At 41.1% G+C, this 15,687-nt stretch overlaps 1 protein-coding gene across 4 annotated transcripts in view; it reads left to right on the forward strand.

Annotated features, from left to right (window-relative positions):
* Rfx7 (regulatory factor X, 7) overlaps positions 1–6,834 on the forward strand; it is an 85,152-nt gene extending 78,318 nt beyond the window's left edge. For 3 of the 4 annotated variants that reach the window (XM_017595669.3, XM_006243326.5, XM_039081516.2), the window contains one exon: positions 529–6,705. In XM_017595669.3, the coding sequence (XP_017451158.1) occupies positions 529–3,801 (3,273 nt within the window). In that variant the 3' untranslated portion in view covers positions 3,802–6,705. Of the gene's footprint in view, positions 1–528 lie in introns of all 4 variants that reach the window. The other variant, NM_001127490.2, reaches the window with a different exon arrangement.
* The last annotated feature ends 8,853 nt before the right edge of the window (positions 6,835–15,687 follow it).

Raw genomic sequence — 15,687 nt, forward strand, 5'->3', positions numbered from 1 at the left:
AAACTCACTTCTAGCTCAATGCCCCAGTGTAGGGGAATGCCAGGGCAGGGAGGCAGGAGGGAGTGGGTAGGTAGGTAAGGGAGCACCCTCGTGGAGGCAGGGGATGGAGGAATGGGCTGGAGGTTTCCAGAGGGGAAACTGGGAAGGGGGGGGATATTTGAAATGTAGATAAAGAAAATATACAATTAAAAGAAAAAGGAAAAGGGGAGCTGGAGAGATGGCTCAGTGGTTAAGAGAAATGGCTGTTCTTCCAGAGGTCCTGAGTTCAAATCCCAGCAACCACATGGTGGCTCACAACCATCTGTAATGAGAACTGATGCCCTCTTCTGGTGTGTCTGAAGACAGCTGCAGTGTACTCATGAAATAAATAAATCTTTAAAAAAAAAAAAGGAAAAGAACTCTCTTCTAACATTAAAACGACCTTTTTTCTTTCTAATTAACACTTAATAAATCCTTTAATACTATACAGATGTACTGTTGTTTCCTAGACTTCTAAAATGGACTTGTAATTTTTTTACCTTTTTGCAGGTCCAGCGGACGAGGCAGTTAGTAACTTCACCCAGTCCGATGAATTCTTCTGATGGCAAGGTTCTTCCCCTCAACGTGCAGGTAGTCACTCAGCACATGCAGTCTGTGAAACAGACACCAAAGACTCCTCAGAACGTCCCAGCCAGTCCTGGTGGGGACCGTTCTGCCAGGCACCGCTACCCTCAGATCTTACCCAAGCCAGCAAACACCAGTGCGCTCACCATCCGCTCTCCTACGACTGTGCTGTTTACCAGCAGTCCCATCAAAACTGCTGTGGTACCTGCGTCACACATGAGTTCTCTAAATGTGGTGAAAATGACAACAATATCCCTCACACCCAGTAACAGTAATGCGCCTCTTAAACATTCTGCCTCCGTCAGCAATGCTACTGGAACAACAGAGGACTCCAGGAGCATCCCTCAGATCAAGAATGGTTCTGTTGTTTCTCTCCAGTCCCCTGGGTCCAGGGCCAGCAGCACTGGGGGAACCTCTGCTGTGGAAGTCAAAATGGAACCAGAAGGTTCATCAGATGAGCATCCTCTGCAGTGCCAAGAGAACGCTGAGGGGACTAAAGCTCCTCTGGCCACATCTAGTGCCCTTTGGGGACAGAAAAGTAATACAGATGGAACAGTATCAAAACCTTCTAATGAAGGAGTCACAGAAGTGAAAACAACTAAGGTCTGTGACCAGAGGGCCAAGTGTAAAAGTCGCTGTAATGAAACTCTGCCAGGCATCTCAGCAGGCAATAATCAAAGCACTGTTACTCTCTCAGTTGCTACTCAGAACTTACCCTTCACCAGCACCAGCTCACCATCTAATGGTGACTCAGTAAATAAAGACCCTAAATTATGCACTAAAAGTCCAAGAAAACGACTGTCTGCTACACTGCAAGAGTCTCAGGTGCCTCCTGTAAAGAAACCAATTGTAGAACAGCTTTCTGCAGTTACTACCGAAGGTCAGAAACCAGGCACTGTTAAAAAGGACCAAAAGGTTCCACATTCAGGGAAAACAGAAAGCTCAACAGCAGGTGCTCAGCCTCCTAACAAGGTGTCACTCAGTGTCAGCTCACACATTGTAGAGGATCAGCCCTTGAACCCTACTCTTGTCGCCAGTGAATCAGCTCTGGAGCAGCAGACAACGCCATCATCGTCTCCGGATGTAAAAGTAAAACTTGAAGGGAGTGTCTTTCTTTTGGACCGTGAGTCAAACTCAGATGGCAGCTTTAATCGTAACGAATGGCAACAAGTTACTAAGGATTCTGACTTCATATCTGCCAGCTGTGAGCAACAGCAAGACATTAGTGTGATGACAATTCCTGAGCATCCTGACATCCATGATTTAGAGAAGTCTGTTTGGGAATTAGAAGGGATGCCACAGGACACATACAGCCAGCAGCTCCATAGCCAGATACCAGAATCTTCTCTGAATGAAATACAAGCACAGTCTTCAGATCAGTTACCGTTGCAGTCGGAACTGAAAGAGTTTGAGTCTTCTGTTTCCCAGACAAATGAAAGCTACTTTCCTTTTGATGATGAACTTACACAAGATAGCATTGTGGAAGAGCTGGTGCTTATGGAGCAGCAGATGTCAATGAATAACTCCCATTCTTATGGTAACTGCTTGGGAATGACCCTTCAGAGTCAGTCAGTAACTCCAGGAGCTCCAATGTCATCTCATGGTTCCAGCTCTCACTTCTATCATCCAATCCATAGCAATGGCACTCCAATTCACACACCTACACCCACACCCACTCCTACACCAACTCCGACCCCAACTCCAACCCCAACATCTGAAATGATTGCTGGGTCTCAGAGTCTGTCACGGGAGAGCCCTTGTTCCAGGCTTGCCCAGACAACACCTGTGGATAGTGCTTTAGGAAGTAGCCGACACACACCCATTGGTACTCCTCATTCTAATTGCAGCAGTAGCGTCCCTCCAAGCCCTGTTGAATGCAGGAATCCATTTGCATTCACCCCAATAAGCTCCAGTATGGCATATCACGATGCCAGCATTGTCTCAAGCAGTCCTGTAAAACCAATGCAAAGACCCATGGCCACTCACCCTGATAAAACCAAGCTTGAATGGATGAATAATGGGTATGGTGGGGTTGGTAACTCATCAGTTTCTGGTCACGGCATTCTCCCAAGCTATCAGGAACTAGTAGAAGATCGTTTCAGGAAACCTCATGCTTTTGCTGTGCCCGGACAGTCGTATCAGTCTCAGTCCAGACACCATGACACTCATTTTGGTCGTTTGACTCCCGTCTCTCCTGTGCAGCATCAAGGTGCCACTGTAAACACCAACAAGCAAGAAGGGTTTGCAGTCCCCGCTCCTCTTGATAATAAAGGAACTAATTCATCTGCCAGCAGCAACTTCAGGTGCCGGAGTGTAAGCCCTGCTGTCCATCGCCAACGGAATCTTAGTGGAAGCACCCTCTATCCTGTGTCTAATATCCCACGGTCTAATGTAACCCCCTTTGGAAGTCCAGTGACCCCAGAAGTTCATGTTTTCACAAATGTTCACACAGATGCATGTGCCAACAACATAGCTCAAAGAAGTCAGTCAGTTCCATTAACAGTCATGATGCAGACAGCCTTCCCTAATGCTCTGCAGAAGCAAACAAACAGTAAAAAAATCACTAATGTTTTGTTGAGTAAACTCGATTCTGACAATGATGATGCAGTGAGAGGTTTGGGAATGAACAACGTGCCCTCCAATTACACAGCCCGGATGAATCTCACTCAGATTTTGGAAACTTCCCCTGTTTTTCCTAGTGCCAATTCACAAAATATGATCGATTCCAGCACTTCTGTTTATGAATTCCAAACACCATCTTACCTCACCAAAAGTAATAGCACCGATCAGATCAGTTTTTCTCCTGGAGATAATCAAGCACAATCTGAAATTGGAGAACAGCAGTTAGATTTCAATAGCACTGTTAAAGACCTGTTGAGTGGAGACAACCTGCAAACCAGCCAGCAGCTGGGAGGTCAGGTAGCATCTGATCTCACCAACACTGCATCTGATTTCCCTAGCGACATCAGGTTGTCTTCTGACCTCTCAGGCAGCATCAATGATTTGAACACCTTAGACCCAAATCTACTGTTTGATCCAGGTCGTCAGCAGGGACAGGATGATGAAGCCACACTGGAAGAATTAAAGAATGACCCACTGTTTCAACAGATTTGCAGTGAGTCAATGAACTCTATGACTTCATCAGGTTTTGAATGGATAGAAAGCAAGGACCATCCTACTGTTGAAATGTTGGGATGAATTGTGTTTTATATAATATGTAGCACACTGTATCTAAAGACATATGTATTGTATTTGTCTTAATGGAAGTGCCTCCCGCAGCAGAAACACTATTAATTGTAACATTTTAAAGGCGTTTGCTGCAGAAGTGGTTTCTTCAGTAGGAAATGGTTAGACTTGCCTCAGTGCTGGACACGTTTCTGAAGACAGTAGGCTGTAGAGCAAGTATTAGGTTTTAAATTTTATAATGTTTCCCATTTAATCACATTTGCTAGTAAAGAATCCAGCTTTTTACGAGAGCAGTCTGGGTCTTTTATTTTGTATAAGTTCATTTTAACTCATCAGTTGATCTACACAGAAATTAAAAGACCATCCATTTTTAGTTGTAGGCTGTTTTGTTGTTGGCATTATCTTTTAGGTATAAAATCATAGCTAAGGTAAACTGTAGGCAAGAGAGTCTTCCTTAAAACAGGGATAATATTCAGGTTATTATAGATATTTAAGCTTGAAACATAAAGCTACTGTAGGATGAGAAATCTCTGTAGGACTTTCTGGGGCTTCGGTACCATTTACTCCCACAATGAAGGGCTTATGTAGGGGAAAATAACGGAAAACAAACTTAATTTAAGGAAAGTAAAAGCTGCACTAAAATGTTTAAGAGGAAAACCAGTAGCCATTTATTTGTGACATTGCATTAGTCCAGTTTTAGAAGGTGGCTTTTAAAATGGAGCTCTCAAGCTCATGCACTCTGCCTCTCCCTCTCTCCCCCTCACCCTACTTTCCCCCTTTCCCTCCCTCCTATCTTCCCTCTTCCTCTCTTCTTCCCTCCCCTACACACACACAACATTAAGATTTAATAGAAGAAATACAAGCATGTTAGAAAATTGTCTCATGTTTTATTATTTGCTTGCTGAGATTGGAGTGTTAGAAGGAAAATAGAGGACTTTTTTTTTTTTTAGTGTCTTCACCACAGCTCCATGTACATACTGAAATTCTACTGAAGAATTAATTATTTTTAATGCTTTTCACCATGGTATCCTTTAGTAATCAGCTTTCCTCCTCCTCAGTTTGCTGACTAACTCTTTGCTTCTCTGAACGTAGTAATACAGTTTTATCATGAATCAAAACACCAAGCATGAAAGAGATAACATTAAAAGCCCAGCAAAAAAGCATTTCTTCCCCTGAGGTCTGACACCTCGGATCTTCATATCTGATAAACCAAGAGGATGTGATAGTACTTGAAGAGAGGAGCATTCATTACGTGCTTCACTTATTTATTCTGATGGACACAGTTGCAGACGAAGCAGAGCACTCAGGATTTGTTTTAAAGTGTTTCTCTGTGGCTCCCATTTTGTTTTATGAATAGTATTTATGAATTTCATGTTAACACAAAACTAGTAGGCAGCTCCATTTAAGTGAGTTTTAAGATAATTTTCAGAGATATTAAAGTTAACCCTAAGTTCTTAAAAGATAACATGAGAACATTCACTATACTCTCCTGACTAGCCAAGCTTTTCTTTTACCTTAATTCAAAAATAAATCAGAAGACGACAAACTGAATATTTAACAAATAGGATAGAAGGGTTAATTTAATAAGGGTCCGTTGTTGAGCAGATTTGAAAGTAGGGTATTAACATATTCTAATAAATCAATGGTGCTAGAGTTGGCTCAGAGGTTTATCTAAGGATATGTCCTAGTTACTGGCATATGTGTGTGTTTGCTGTTAATTTGATTTAATGATTTGTTAGATTTTTTCTTGATACTAGTTATTTCTTCACTGTACATTGAGATACAGCACTACTGCACACCAAAGTATGTAATACCCAAAGGAGACTGTGTGATTTCTTGTAACAAATGATGGGAGTCTTTCTCAGTGAGATACTCTGAAGAGGAGACTCTGAGGCCATTCTAATCCCTTGTTTACACTGTTAGCTTCCTACTAATATAAAAATAATGGAAATCTTTTTTTGATAAAAAAAAAAAAAGTATAGAGACTGGAGGATTTTTACCCCTCGCCCCCTGTACAGTATTGCAGCAAACTCTTTAAATTTGGCTGAATTCGTCCAGCAAACTTTTTGGGGTTCATATTATTGCACTAAATTTGTTGAACCTGTGGTAGGCACATCTCTTAGGATAAATGCAACCAGTACAGTCCACAGATTAAAATTTTTAAATGTGTTTCATTATGAAAAGACAAAATATCATCAAAGTGACAGATGAAATTGTCTTATGTAGCAATGTGCACTGATCTCAATGAGATATTTCTATTTCTTATTCTCTTACACGAGAATATTACAGCAGGAAGAATTAAGTTTAGTTTGCTTCACCATGTTAATACATGATCACAAGATGTGCATGAGTGTTCTTGACTTATCTTGTACAGTACTAGGTAATCCTGTAACCACTTTTTTTCCCCTCTTGGCTGTATTGAAACTGGCTCTGTGTTAACCAGGTGAGCATAGTTATTCACAGGTTATTTTGCTTCTTTTAATGTTTACTAATTCTGCTTAGTTGTTAACTATGTTCTTTTCTTGGGATTTTTTTCATTGTTTTGACGTTTAAAACATTTTGCATACTGTTTTATCATGATAAGACTTCATGAAGTAAATAATTTTGCATATAATTGCAATAAGCACTGACTTTTGAACTGAGAAAGAAGGAGCGTGTTTTGTGCAGTGCATCTGAGGTTCAGATAACAGTCTTGTACTACAGCGTGCTTACTACACCAGAGGTGACAAAAGCAAGCCCTGTCGTGTGTTTCCTTTAGTGCAGAGTCAGACCCTGGTGCTTTGTTGTCTGTTGTACCTGCTGAGATTACAGTAGTTGAGCATCGCACAGTAGCATTTCAGTTCTCTTTTTTTATTAAAAGTGCTCAAATTGTTTTTTAAATGTTTTCAAGAACAATTAAAAACATTTTATATTATACTGACTGGATGTTAAGATGATTTATTGGATGTATTTTTATAGACAATTTGCCATTTTATAAATATGTACATGATGCTGTATTTTCCTTGAACTGGTGAAATGGGGGAGGACATAAAAATGATGCAAGGCAAAATGTGCTACTGATCCAGAAGAAATGCTATCTCTGTCTCTCTTCTCTGGAACTCTGTCCCTCCTTGAAATCTGCAGTAAGTGGTGCGTGGCACAGAGCTGCTTATTCAAAAGACCATCTTTTTCGTTGTTGTTTCACGTGGTAATGCATTCAGATGTGAGATTGAGGACTATCTAGGTTGCTGTATTTCAGGAGCATTGAATGCAAAAATGAAAATTTTCAAGCCCCAGATATGTTCATATTTATGGAAATTGTAAGCCAGGGCATAGGCCATGCATGGGCCTTGCAGGAGATACTAGAAACCTCAGCTGCTAAAAGTCATGGAACCAGAGTCTAGGGTGGAATTTGATCACTTTTAATACAGAATCAACAAGAACCAATATCTGAGACTATAACATATAATAGACATGTCCTCAGTCAAACCAGTCTACATTCCTGTATATTTAGGTCTTGGTATATCTTTGACAGCCCAGCTATCACCCCTTGTTTGAACCCCAAGTTTAGACAGATAGAAGCAGTCACACAAAGAGATTGAGAAAGATGTGAATGAACTGTACAGGAAGACTCCTACACAGACTGAACCTAAAAACCCGAATTCCACAGCACTTTGAAAGTAACTCTAAAAAAGGTAAATCTCAAGGCAAAACCACCTGGGTGTTATTTATTTGACAGTTTAAAAATGCCTCAAGCTGTCAGGAACTTAACTGCTCACTTAGTAACAATATTGGTGTCAAAAGTAGTATCATGTGCCTGTAGTCCCAACTTCTGGGAGGCTGAGGTAGGAAGATTTCTTCAGCCTAGGGTGTTGAAACCAGTTTGAGCAGTACATTGAGACTTCATCCCTAGAAAATGAACTCTAGGCAGGTTCGAGGAGTTCATGCAGCAGTTTGTCTGCAAGGACAGGTTCTGGCTTTCTGTGTGTGAGTTGTTTTCCTCACCAGCTTTGGTTTCAAGGTCTCTGGCTTCTGTGGCCCCAAAGAGGCTAACATTATCAGAGAAAAATCTTCCAGCATCTCACACCCTCCTCGCCTCACTGGACAAGCAAAAGCCTAAAATGCCAATTTGTCAGATTCTTGGTCCATCATTTATGGTTGGAAGAGAGAGGGGCCTGCTTTCTGGGGCACGTGGTCATCTGGAGCAATTGAGATGGCTCAACGGGTAATGATACCTACCCTAAGTACGTTCAGTCACCAGGAACCATGTGGTGGAAAGAATGACTTCCAGTTATCTCTGACTCCACAGGCACACTGATGGACATGTACACACACCAAAAAGAATGATAATTTTAAGTTTCATAACCTAAAAGTTTTAAGGACTTCATCTTTGGAAGGGAGACCATTAGTGATCAAAATGAAAACAACAGCTGAGTAAAATCAATGAGTTTTTTTTAAAAAAAAAAAAATTTTCCTATGATTGTGTGTGTGTGTGTGTGTGTGTGTGTGTGTGTGTGTGTGTGTGTGTGTGTGTGTGTGTGTACACTGTCTGCTGGTACCCACGGAGCCAAAAGAGTGTTTGATCTGGAGCTGGAATTACAGGCTGCCCAGCATGGTACTAGGAACTGAACTCCAGACTTCTTGTAAGAGCAATACATGTTCTTAACTGCTGAACCTTTATCTCTCCAGCCTTTTAAGAAATTGAGCCCACCTTTGAGAAGCACAGAGTCTAGTAAAGAATTAATTACAAAGTTGTATATAATTGCAGTATGTAGAAGAAAAGGAAAGAGAAGGCAAAAAGGCTAGAGGTTCTTAAGACTTCATTTAGAAATTCACTGATTCAGCCAGGAGGTGGTGGCACACGCCTTTAATCCCAGCACTCTTTGCCAGGAGGCAAAGACAAATAGATCTCTGAGTTCCATGCCAGCCTGATCAACAGAGCAAGTTCCAGGAGAGCCAGGGCTACACAGAGAAACCCTGTCTTAGGGGGGGGAAAAAGTTCACTGATACAAATTGTTAACTGGTATCCACTCTTCTCTATAAGCCTACAAATTGTCCCAGTTCCTATTACTGCAGTAGACCACATTTTTTTTTTATTAAATGTGTCTAGTATGTGTTACTATACTGCTGTTAGTGAAATTTTAAAATAACATCACAAGTTTGTTCATTGAATAATAAAGTTTTTAAATGTATACCTACTCTGGGGTAACTAATCTTACTGGAGAAGGAAGTGAAAACAAAAAGACTCACTTTTCAAGAAAGACTGTCCCTTAGAAGTACTTTTTCTTGGAGAGAAGGGAGAACAGTTTTGTAGATAAAATCCATTATGAGATGGTCTTACTGCCATGTGTAGAGTATTTCTTCTTCTTTTTTTTTTTTTTAAGTTTTATCTACTATATAAGTACACTGTTGCTGTCTTCAGACACATCAGGAGAGGGCATCAGATCTCATTACAGATGGTTGTGAGCCACCATGTGGTTGCTGCGAATTGAACTCAGGACCTCTGGAAGAGCAGTCAGTGTTCTTAACTGCTGAGCCGTCTCTCCAGCCCCTGTAGAGTATTTCTTTGCAGTAGATCCTATACTAAATAGTTTGCATATGTTCTCGTTTCCTGATGATAGCTATCCTAAAAGAATATTATTTTCAGATGAGGAAATTGTTTCCCAGAGACGAATTGATGGGAGCACCAAAAGGGACAGTACTAGGTGGAGCCCAGTGCTGAATCCTGTGCTGTATATAAGGTGCTTGCTCATACTACCCACTACAGTAATTTGAGCTGGGAGCTCTTTGAAGTTTTTCATTCTAGTTTTAAAATTAGGATAGAATTGACTTGTGTGAAGGGATATTTCTCTACAGTCTTCTGCCTTTCAACTTTTCTTTTTCGTTGTTAACTTTTAGATTTTACCTGTGATTCGTTTTTCTGGTTGTTCAGTTTTTGTTTTTGTTTTTGTTTTAACTTTATGTGTATGAGCCTTGCCTGTATGTGTGAATGTGGACCACATTATTGCAATGCCCACAGAGATGAGGAGAGCACAGAGATGAAAAGAGAGCATCATTGGGTCCCCCTAGAACTAGAGTTCAGGTGGTTGTGAGGTACAATGTGGGTGATAGGAACCAAACCTAGGTCCTTTACAAGAACAGCAAGGACTCTTAACTGCCAAGCCATACCCCCAAAAATAAGTCAATAATAATATCTCTTAAGAAAAAATTTCTGGGGGTTGGGGATTTAGCTCAGTGGTAGAGCGCTTGCCTAGCAAACGCAAGGCCCTGGGTTCGGTCCCCAGCTCCGAAAAAAAGAAAAAGAAAAAAAAAATTTCTGGGCTGGAGAGATGGCTCAGCAGTTAAGAGCACTGGCTGCTCTTCCAGAGGTCCTGAGTTCAATTTATAGCAACCACATGATGGGTCTCAACCATGTGTAATGAGGATCCGATGCCCTCTCCTGATGTGTCTGAAGACAGCAACAGTGTACCCACATGCCTGAAATGAGGAAGAGAAGGAGTGGGGGAGGAGGAGGAGGAGGAGGAGGAGGATAGATACATACCTGTGAGTTCCAGTCCAGCCAAAGCTATACAGTGAGGCCCTGTTTCACAACTGAAGACAACTGAATAATTGAGGAAATTTTAATAAAAACTGGTTACTCAAAGATACTGAGTAATTATTGTGTGTACTAAGGGCACGTTGTAAGATAATAACCATCTGTTAACTGTAGTGTTGCTTGCCTTTAATAACAACATTCTGAGTTTGTGGTCAGGCTGATCTACACAGTGAGTTCCAGGACAGCCAAGGCTACACAGAGAAACCCTGCCTCAAAAAATATCTTTTGGGGCTGGAGAGATGGCTCAGTGGTTAAGAGCACTGACTGCTCTTCCAGAGGTCCTGAGTTCAAATCCCAGCAACCACATGGTGGATCACAACCATCTGTAACAGAATCTGATGCCCTCTTCTGGTGTGTCTGAAGACAGCGACAGTGTACTCACATATATAAAATAAAATAAATCTTTAAAAAAACTATCTTTTTTGTAGATGTATACTGAAATATATGTGGTGAATACAAGGTGTCCTGGGTGTATTCTGAAATGCTCTAGGGAGGTTGACATGATGGAGATAGGTAGAAAATGGGAAGACTGTTGCTTCAAATCATGGCAATTTTTTAATCTGCAAATAAATTTTGCAGGTTCATCATGGTTCAAATTTGGTTTTTCCTCTATATTTGAGTATGTGTCCATTAAAAATAGTTCTCAATAATCTCCCATTTTCCATAGATTTAAAAGACATAACTCAAAATACAAGCTCCTTTGGGGGTGCTGAGGGCTGGGCAGTCTGCTCCTTCAAATCTTTTCGAGTTGAGACGGGGTTGGACAGAGTGCTGCAGAAATCCACGCATAATTCCCTCTTACTGTCATGCCCACCTTTATCTTTTAAAACACGTCCTGACAAACAGAAACACTCGCTGTTTCATGAATTAAGCACACTCTCTGGCCTCTAATCTTACTCAGACTGTGCAGATTAAAAACAAAAACTGGGCATCTAGCAGCTTGTGTTGGAGCCAAACTGAATGATGATGCACACCTACACTCCCAGACTTAAAAAGGTAGAGGTAGGAATATCAGAAGTTTAAGATACTTGGCCAGGTAGCCTGGGATGTGTAAGACCCTGACTTTTTTTTTTCTTTTTCTTAATTTCTCCAAAGAGAAAAAAATATTTTTTCTTTAAATCACTCAACTGCCATCTGAGGGGAAAGCCTTGACCAATCTCTACCTCTGGCATTAAGAAGTCTCCAGTAGATTTAGATGCTTATAACAATATTTTGCCCTGTATGGACAATATATCTTCATATATCCCTGTTCTCACTGAACTAAAAGTTTTTTTGTTTTTTGACACACACACACACACTGAGAGAGAGAGAGAGAGAGAGAGAGAGAGAGAGAGAGAGAGAGAGAGAGAGCGCGAGCACCAGACCAGACTGGCCTCAAACTCAAGGAAACCTCCCTGCTTCTGCCTCCCAAGTACTGGGGCTAAAGGTGTGTGTCACATCAAAACACAGGCCTAATAACTAATAACTCCAGTAACAAGGGCACTAAAAAGGCTAGAAAGGTGACTCAGTCTTAAGACTGATTAATGCTTTTACAGATGACCTGGGTATAGGTCCCAGCACCTACATGGTGGCTTACAAATATCTGTAACCCCAGTTTCAGAGGATCCAATGTAGCTTTCTAATATCTGAATGCCTGAATGCAAGTGGTGCACCTAAACTTGCACACAGAGCGTGTGTGTGTGTGTGTGTGTGTGTGTGTGTATGTGTGTGTGTGTGTGTGGAAAGAGAGAGAGAGAGAGAGAGAGAGAGAGAGAGAGAGCAAGTGGTGGTTTGAATATGTCCCCCATAAGCTCATATATTTTGATCCACAGTTGTTAGAACTGTTTGGGAAGGATTAGGAGGTGTGGCCTTGCTGGTGGAGGTGTATTGCTTTAGGGTTTCAAAAGTCTATGCCATTTGTTAGCGCACCACCCCACCCCTGTCTGTCTGTCTGTCTGTCTGTCTGTCTCTCTCTCTCTCTCTCTCTCTCCCCTCCCCCTCTGTCCCTCTCTACCTCTCTCCCTTTCTCCCTCTCCCTCCCTCCCTTTTTCTCTTTCCTTCCCTCCTTCCTTCCCTCCCATCCTCCTTCCCTCCCTCCTCCCCCTTGTGCTTGTGGATCAGATGTGACCTCTCAGGAATTTCTTCAGCACCATGCCTGCTTGCTGCTATGCTCCATGACATGATGGTCATGACAGTGAATCCCAAATTAAATGCTTTCTTTTATAAGTCCCTTGGTCATGATGTCTTGTCACAACAGTAGAAAAGTAAGACTGTGGAGTCGGTGGAAAGAGTATTAAGCTAAAAACTGATCTCTGTAATAGCAAGTAAGTAGAATGAGCATTGTCTAAGACCTCCAGCTTACTTAATCCCAATCATCCACAGCCAAGATGCCTGCTTGCAGATCAGCAGGGGGAAATTTGGATGTGTTTGCATTTTGAAATATGTTCCTTTCTTTGCCAGCCTCAGCAGATGGTCACCCTTACTGCTTTTAACAGAATTTTTAACTGATACGACAATAACCATATGGTCTTTCTGGGCGGAGGCTAAATATTTGCATTAAGCTAATCTTTGATTAAGCTACCATTTTACTGAATAAGTCTGAGAACATCTTCAGACTGAAAGAAATGTCAGTGTTTTATTTGTGTTTTTAATTTGATGACTGAGTCCACATCAGGCAGTCCCAACTGTGAATTTGTCCTATCTAAGTATATTGTTAATTTTTGTATAAGTGCTGTAATTTTTCCAGGAAGACTCAATGTAGGCCTGTGTTTGACTTTAACAATCAGATCAGCTCCTGCCTTCTATCTTCTCTGGATAGATGGTCTTGGGAATGGAAAGTCATTGAGCACTATGAAGAATCCAGTTAACTCACTCCAAGTTTGAGGTTTTGGATGGACTCACAAAGTAAGAAACTATTTCCTTCCGATTCTTTGTAACCCCTTCCCCACCTCAGGGAGCCAGGTTCTCCTGAGCCTCTAACTACAAAACTCCTTCTAAGTTTGACTCTCTCGGAAATGGTCTACAAGTGCTTAGCTTAGTATTTGGTGATTCCTGGTGCTTTGAAACCTAATAATGTCTCAAAAAATGGACTCATCCCTGTCGTTAGCAGAGGAATGGTGTATGGACAGGTGAGTAAATTGAGTAAAAGGCCAGCACAACAATGAAAAGGAGACAGTTGAAGGTAGCTAAGAAGTTCTTTCTATATTGCCATCCACAAATATCTACTTACACCTCACATTTACTGTAACAGGCATCACTTGAAATGTTCCTGGGACTTTGGGTTTAAAGCAAGCCATTTTCTAATTGATTTCCATTTAGTTTTGAAAACATATTCTCCCAGCCTTCTGTTGATTTCTCCGACTGCTAACTATAGCTCAGGGCAGTGCAAGCACTGGCATTTTGCCTAAATCGGGGCCTCCGGGAAGAGACGTGATGCAATGAACTGTCTCATGTTCTCAGCTTTGAGCAAGGTCACTTTGGCCATGCGAGACATTTCTGTATTCCCTAATGGAAAAGGAGAAAAGCAAGAAAAGAAGAAAAAGAGGAAGAGCTGTTCGTATATTGGCATAAATAGTTAAAAATTAGTTAGCTGAGTATATGGCACATCTTTAATTATAACTCTGGAGGCAGAGGAAGTCAGATTTCCGAGTTTGAAGTCACCCTGTTCTATACAGAGTTCCAGGACAGCCAGGGCTGCACCAAGAAACTGTCTTGAAGAAAAAAAACAAAAAAAAACAAAAAACAAATCAAAATTAATTAGTTAATTAATCATTATTCACCATTATACAAGTCTTGTTTACTGTAATTTTGCTACCGTTATAAATTGTAAATATCTGTGTTTTCTGATGGTCTTAGGCAACCCCTATAAAAGGGTCATTTGACCCCAAAGGGGTCATGACCACAGTTTGAGAACCACTGCTCTAAAATAACTAGGAGATGTAGAAATGATATACAAATTAACTCATAGTTATAGCAACATTACAGTTTTTTATAATATTCTTCAGCCTCAATAATCTACAAGTAATTTTTAAACTTTATATGGAAAATTCAGATGAATATGAAAATTAAAAGGAGAGCCTTCATGTAGCCTTAACTCAGCTTAATAGTTATGAACGGATAACCTCATTACACTTACATGTTAACATACCTTACCATGTTCTCCAGGCTATTGAAGCAAATTTCAGATCCATCCACGAGCTCTATTCGATATTAAAGCCGTCCTTTTAACATATTAATCATTTACTCTCAGGCTGTAGTCGTCCGCAGTTGTTTAAACAAGGAGATAGTGCATAAAAATAGAAATGTTTACTTTTAAAATTGTATGTGTAGTATATGCACTTGTGTGCACAAATGTGTGTGTACATGTGTGTATGATGTGTTCACCCCCGATCACATGGCTGCTGGAGCTGAATTCAGATGCTCATGCTTACATAGCAAGCATCTCCCCAGTCTCTATGCATATGGATACATTCCTTTACATGGATTCGCAGCTTATTTGAAGTTCTAGGAATGCCTATGAATAAGTAACATAGGCAAACCTGAACTCGGTTTTGTAAGGGAAGGAAAAATTAATTAGAAAATTGACTAGCAGATTATCATGTCTAAAAAGAAAAAAAAAAAAAAAAGGTGGCCAATGTAGCGGTTCCATCCACAGCACTGCGTCAATCTTGCATGGTCCTGATGATGCACACCTTGAGGGCTAGAAGTAAAGGAATGAGAAATTCCAGGTCACCCTTGGCTGTCGGTGATACAGAAGCCCCAGTTTTAAAACAACAACAGAGCAATGTGGCAGTAACTGGGAAGGAGGGTAACATTTCATCATCCGATGCCTTTAAAAATGTGTATCTTCGGGCTGGGGATTTAGCTCAGTGGTAGAGCGCTTACCTAGGAAGCGCAAGGCCCTGGGTTCGGTCCCCAGCTCCGAAAAAAAGAACCCCAAAAAAAAATGTGTATCTTCATACACCTAGACCTCTAGATGTTTGCAGCTACTACTTCAATAACCCCACAAGACCCAGGAAACGACAGCTCATCTGAGGAGGGTTTTCACATGTCAGTAGATTACTAAAACTAAATTAGTATCCGAAGTGCGTTGTGGTGGTTACAGGTGATTTGATCCCTACGTGTCAGGGAGCCAGTAAGGAAATTGTTCTTGCAGACAGGGAAGATGTCCATCTATGCTTTAAGATAGTAGAATGAAAACCAAGCTTGGTGACACCAACTTTCAATCCCAGCACTCAGGAGGCAGAAGCAGACAGATCTCTGAGTTTAAGGTCAGCCTGGTCTACAGAGTGAGTCCCAGGAGAGCTGGGACTACACAAAGAAACCCTGCCTCAAAAAACAAACAA

The sequence above is a fragment of the Rattus norvegicus genome, chromosome 8 (assembly GCF_036323735.1).
Source record: "Rattus norvegicus strain BN/NHsdMcwi chromosome 8, GRCr8, whole genome shotgun sequence".
NCBI classification, from domain to species: domain Eukaryota; kingdom Metazoa; phylum Chordata; class Mammalia; order Rodentia; family Muridae; genus Rattus; species Rattus norvegicus.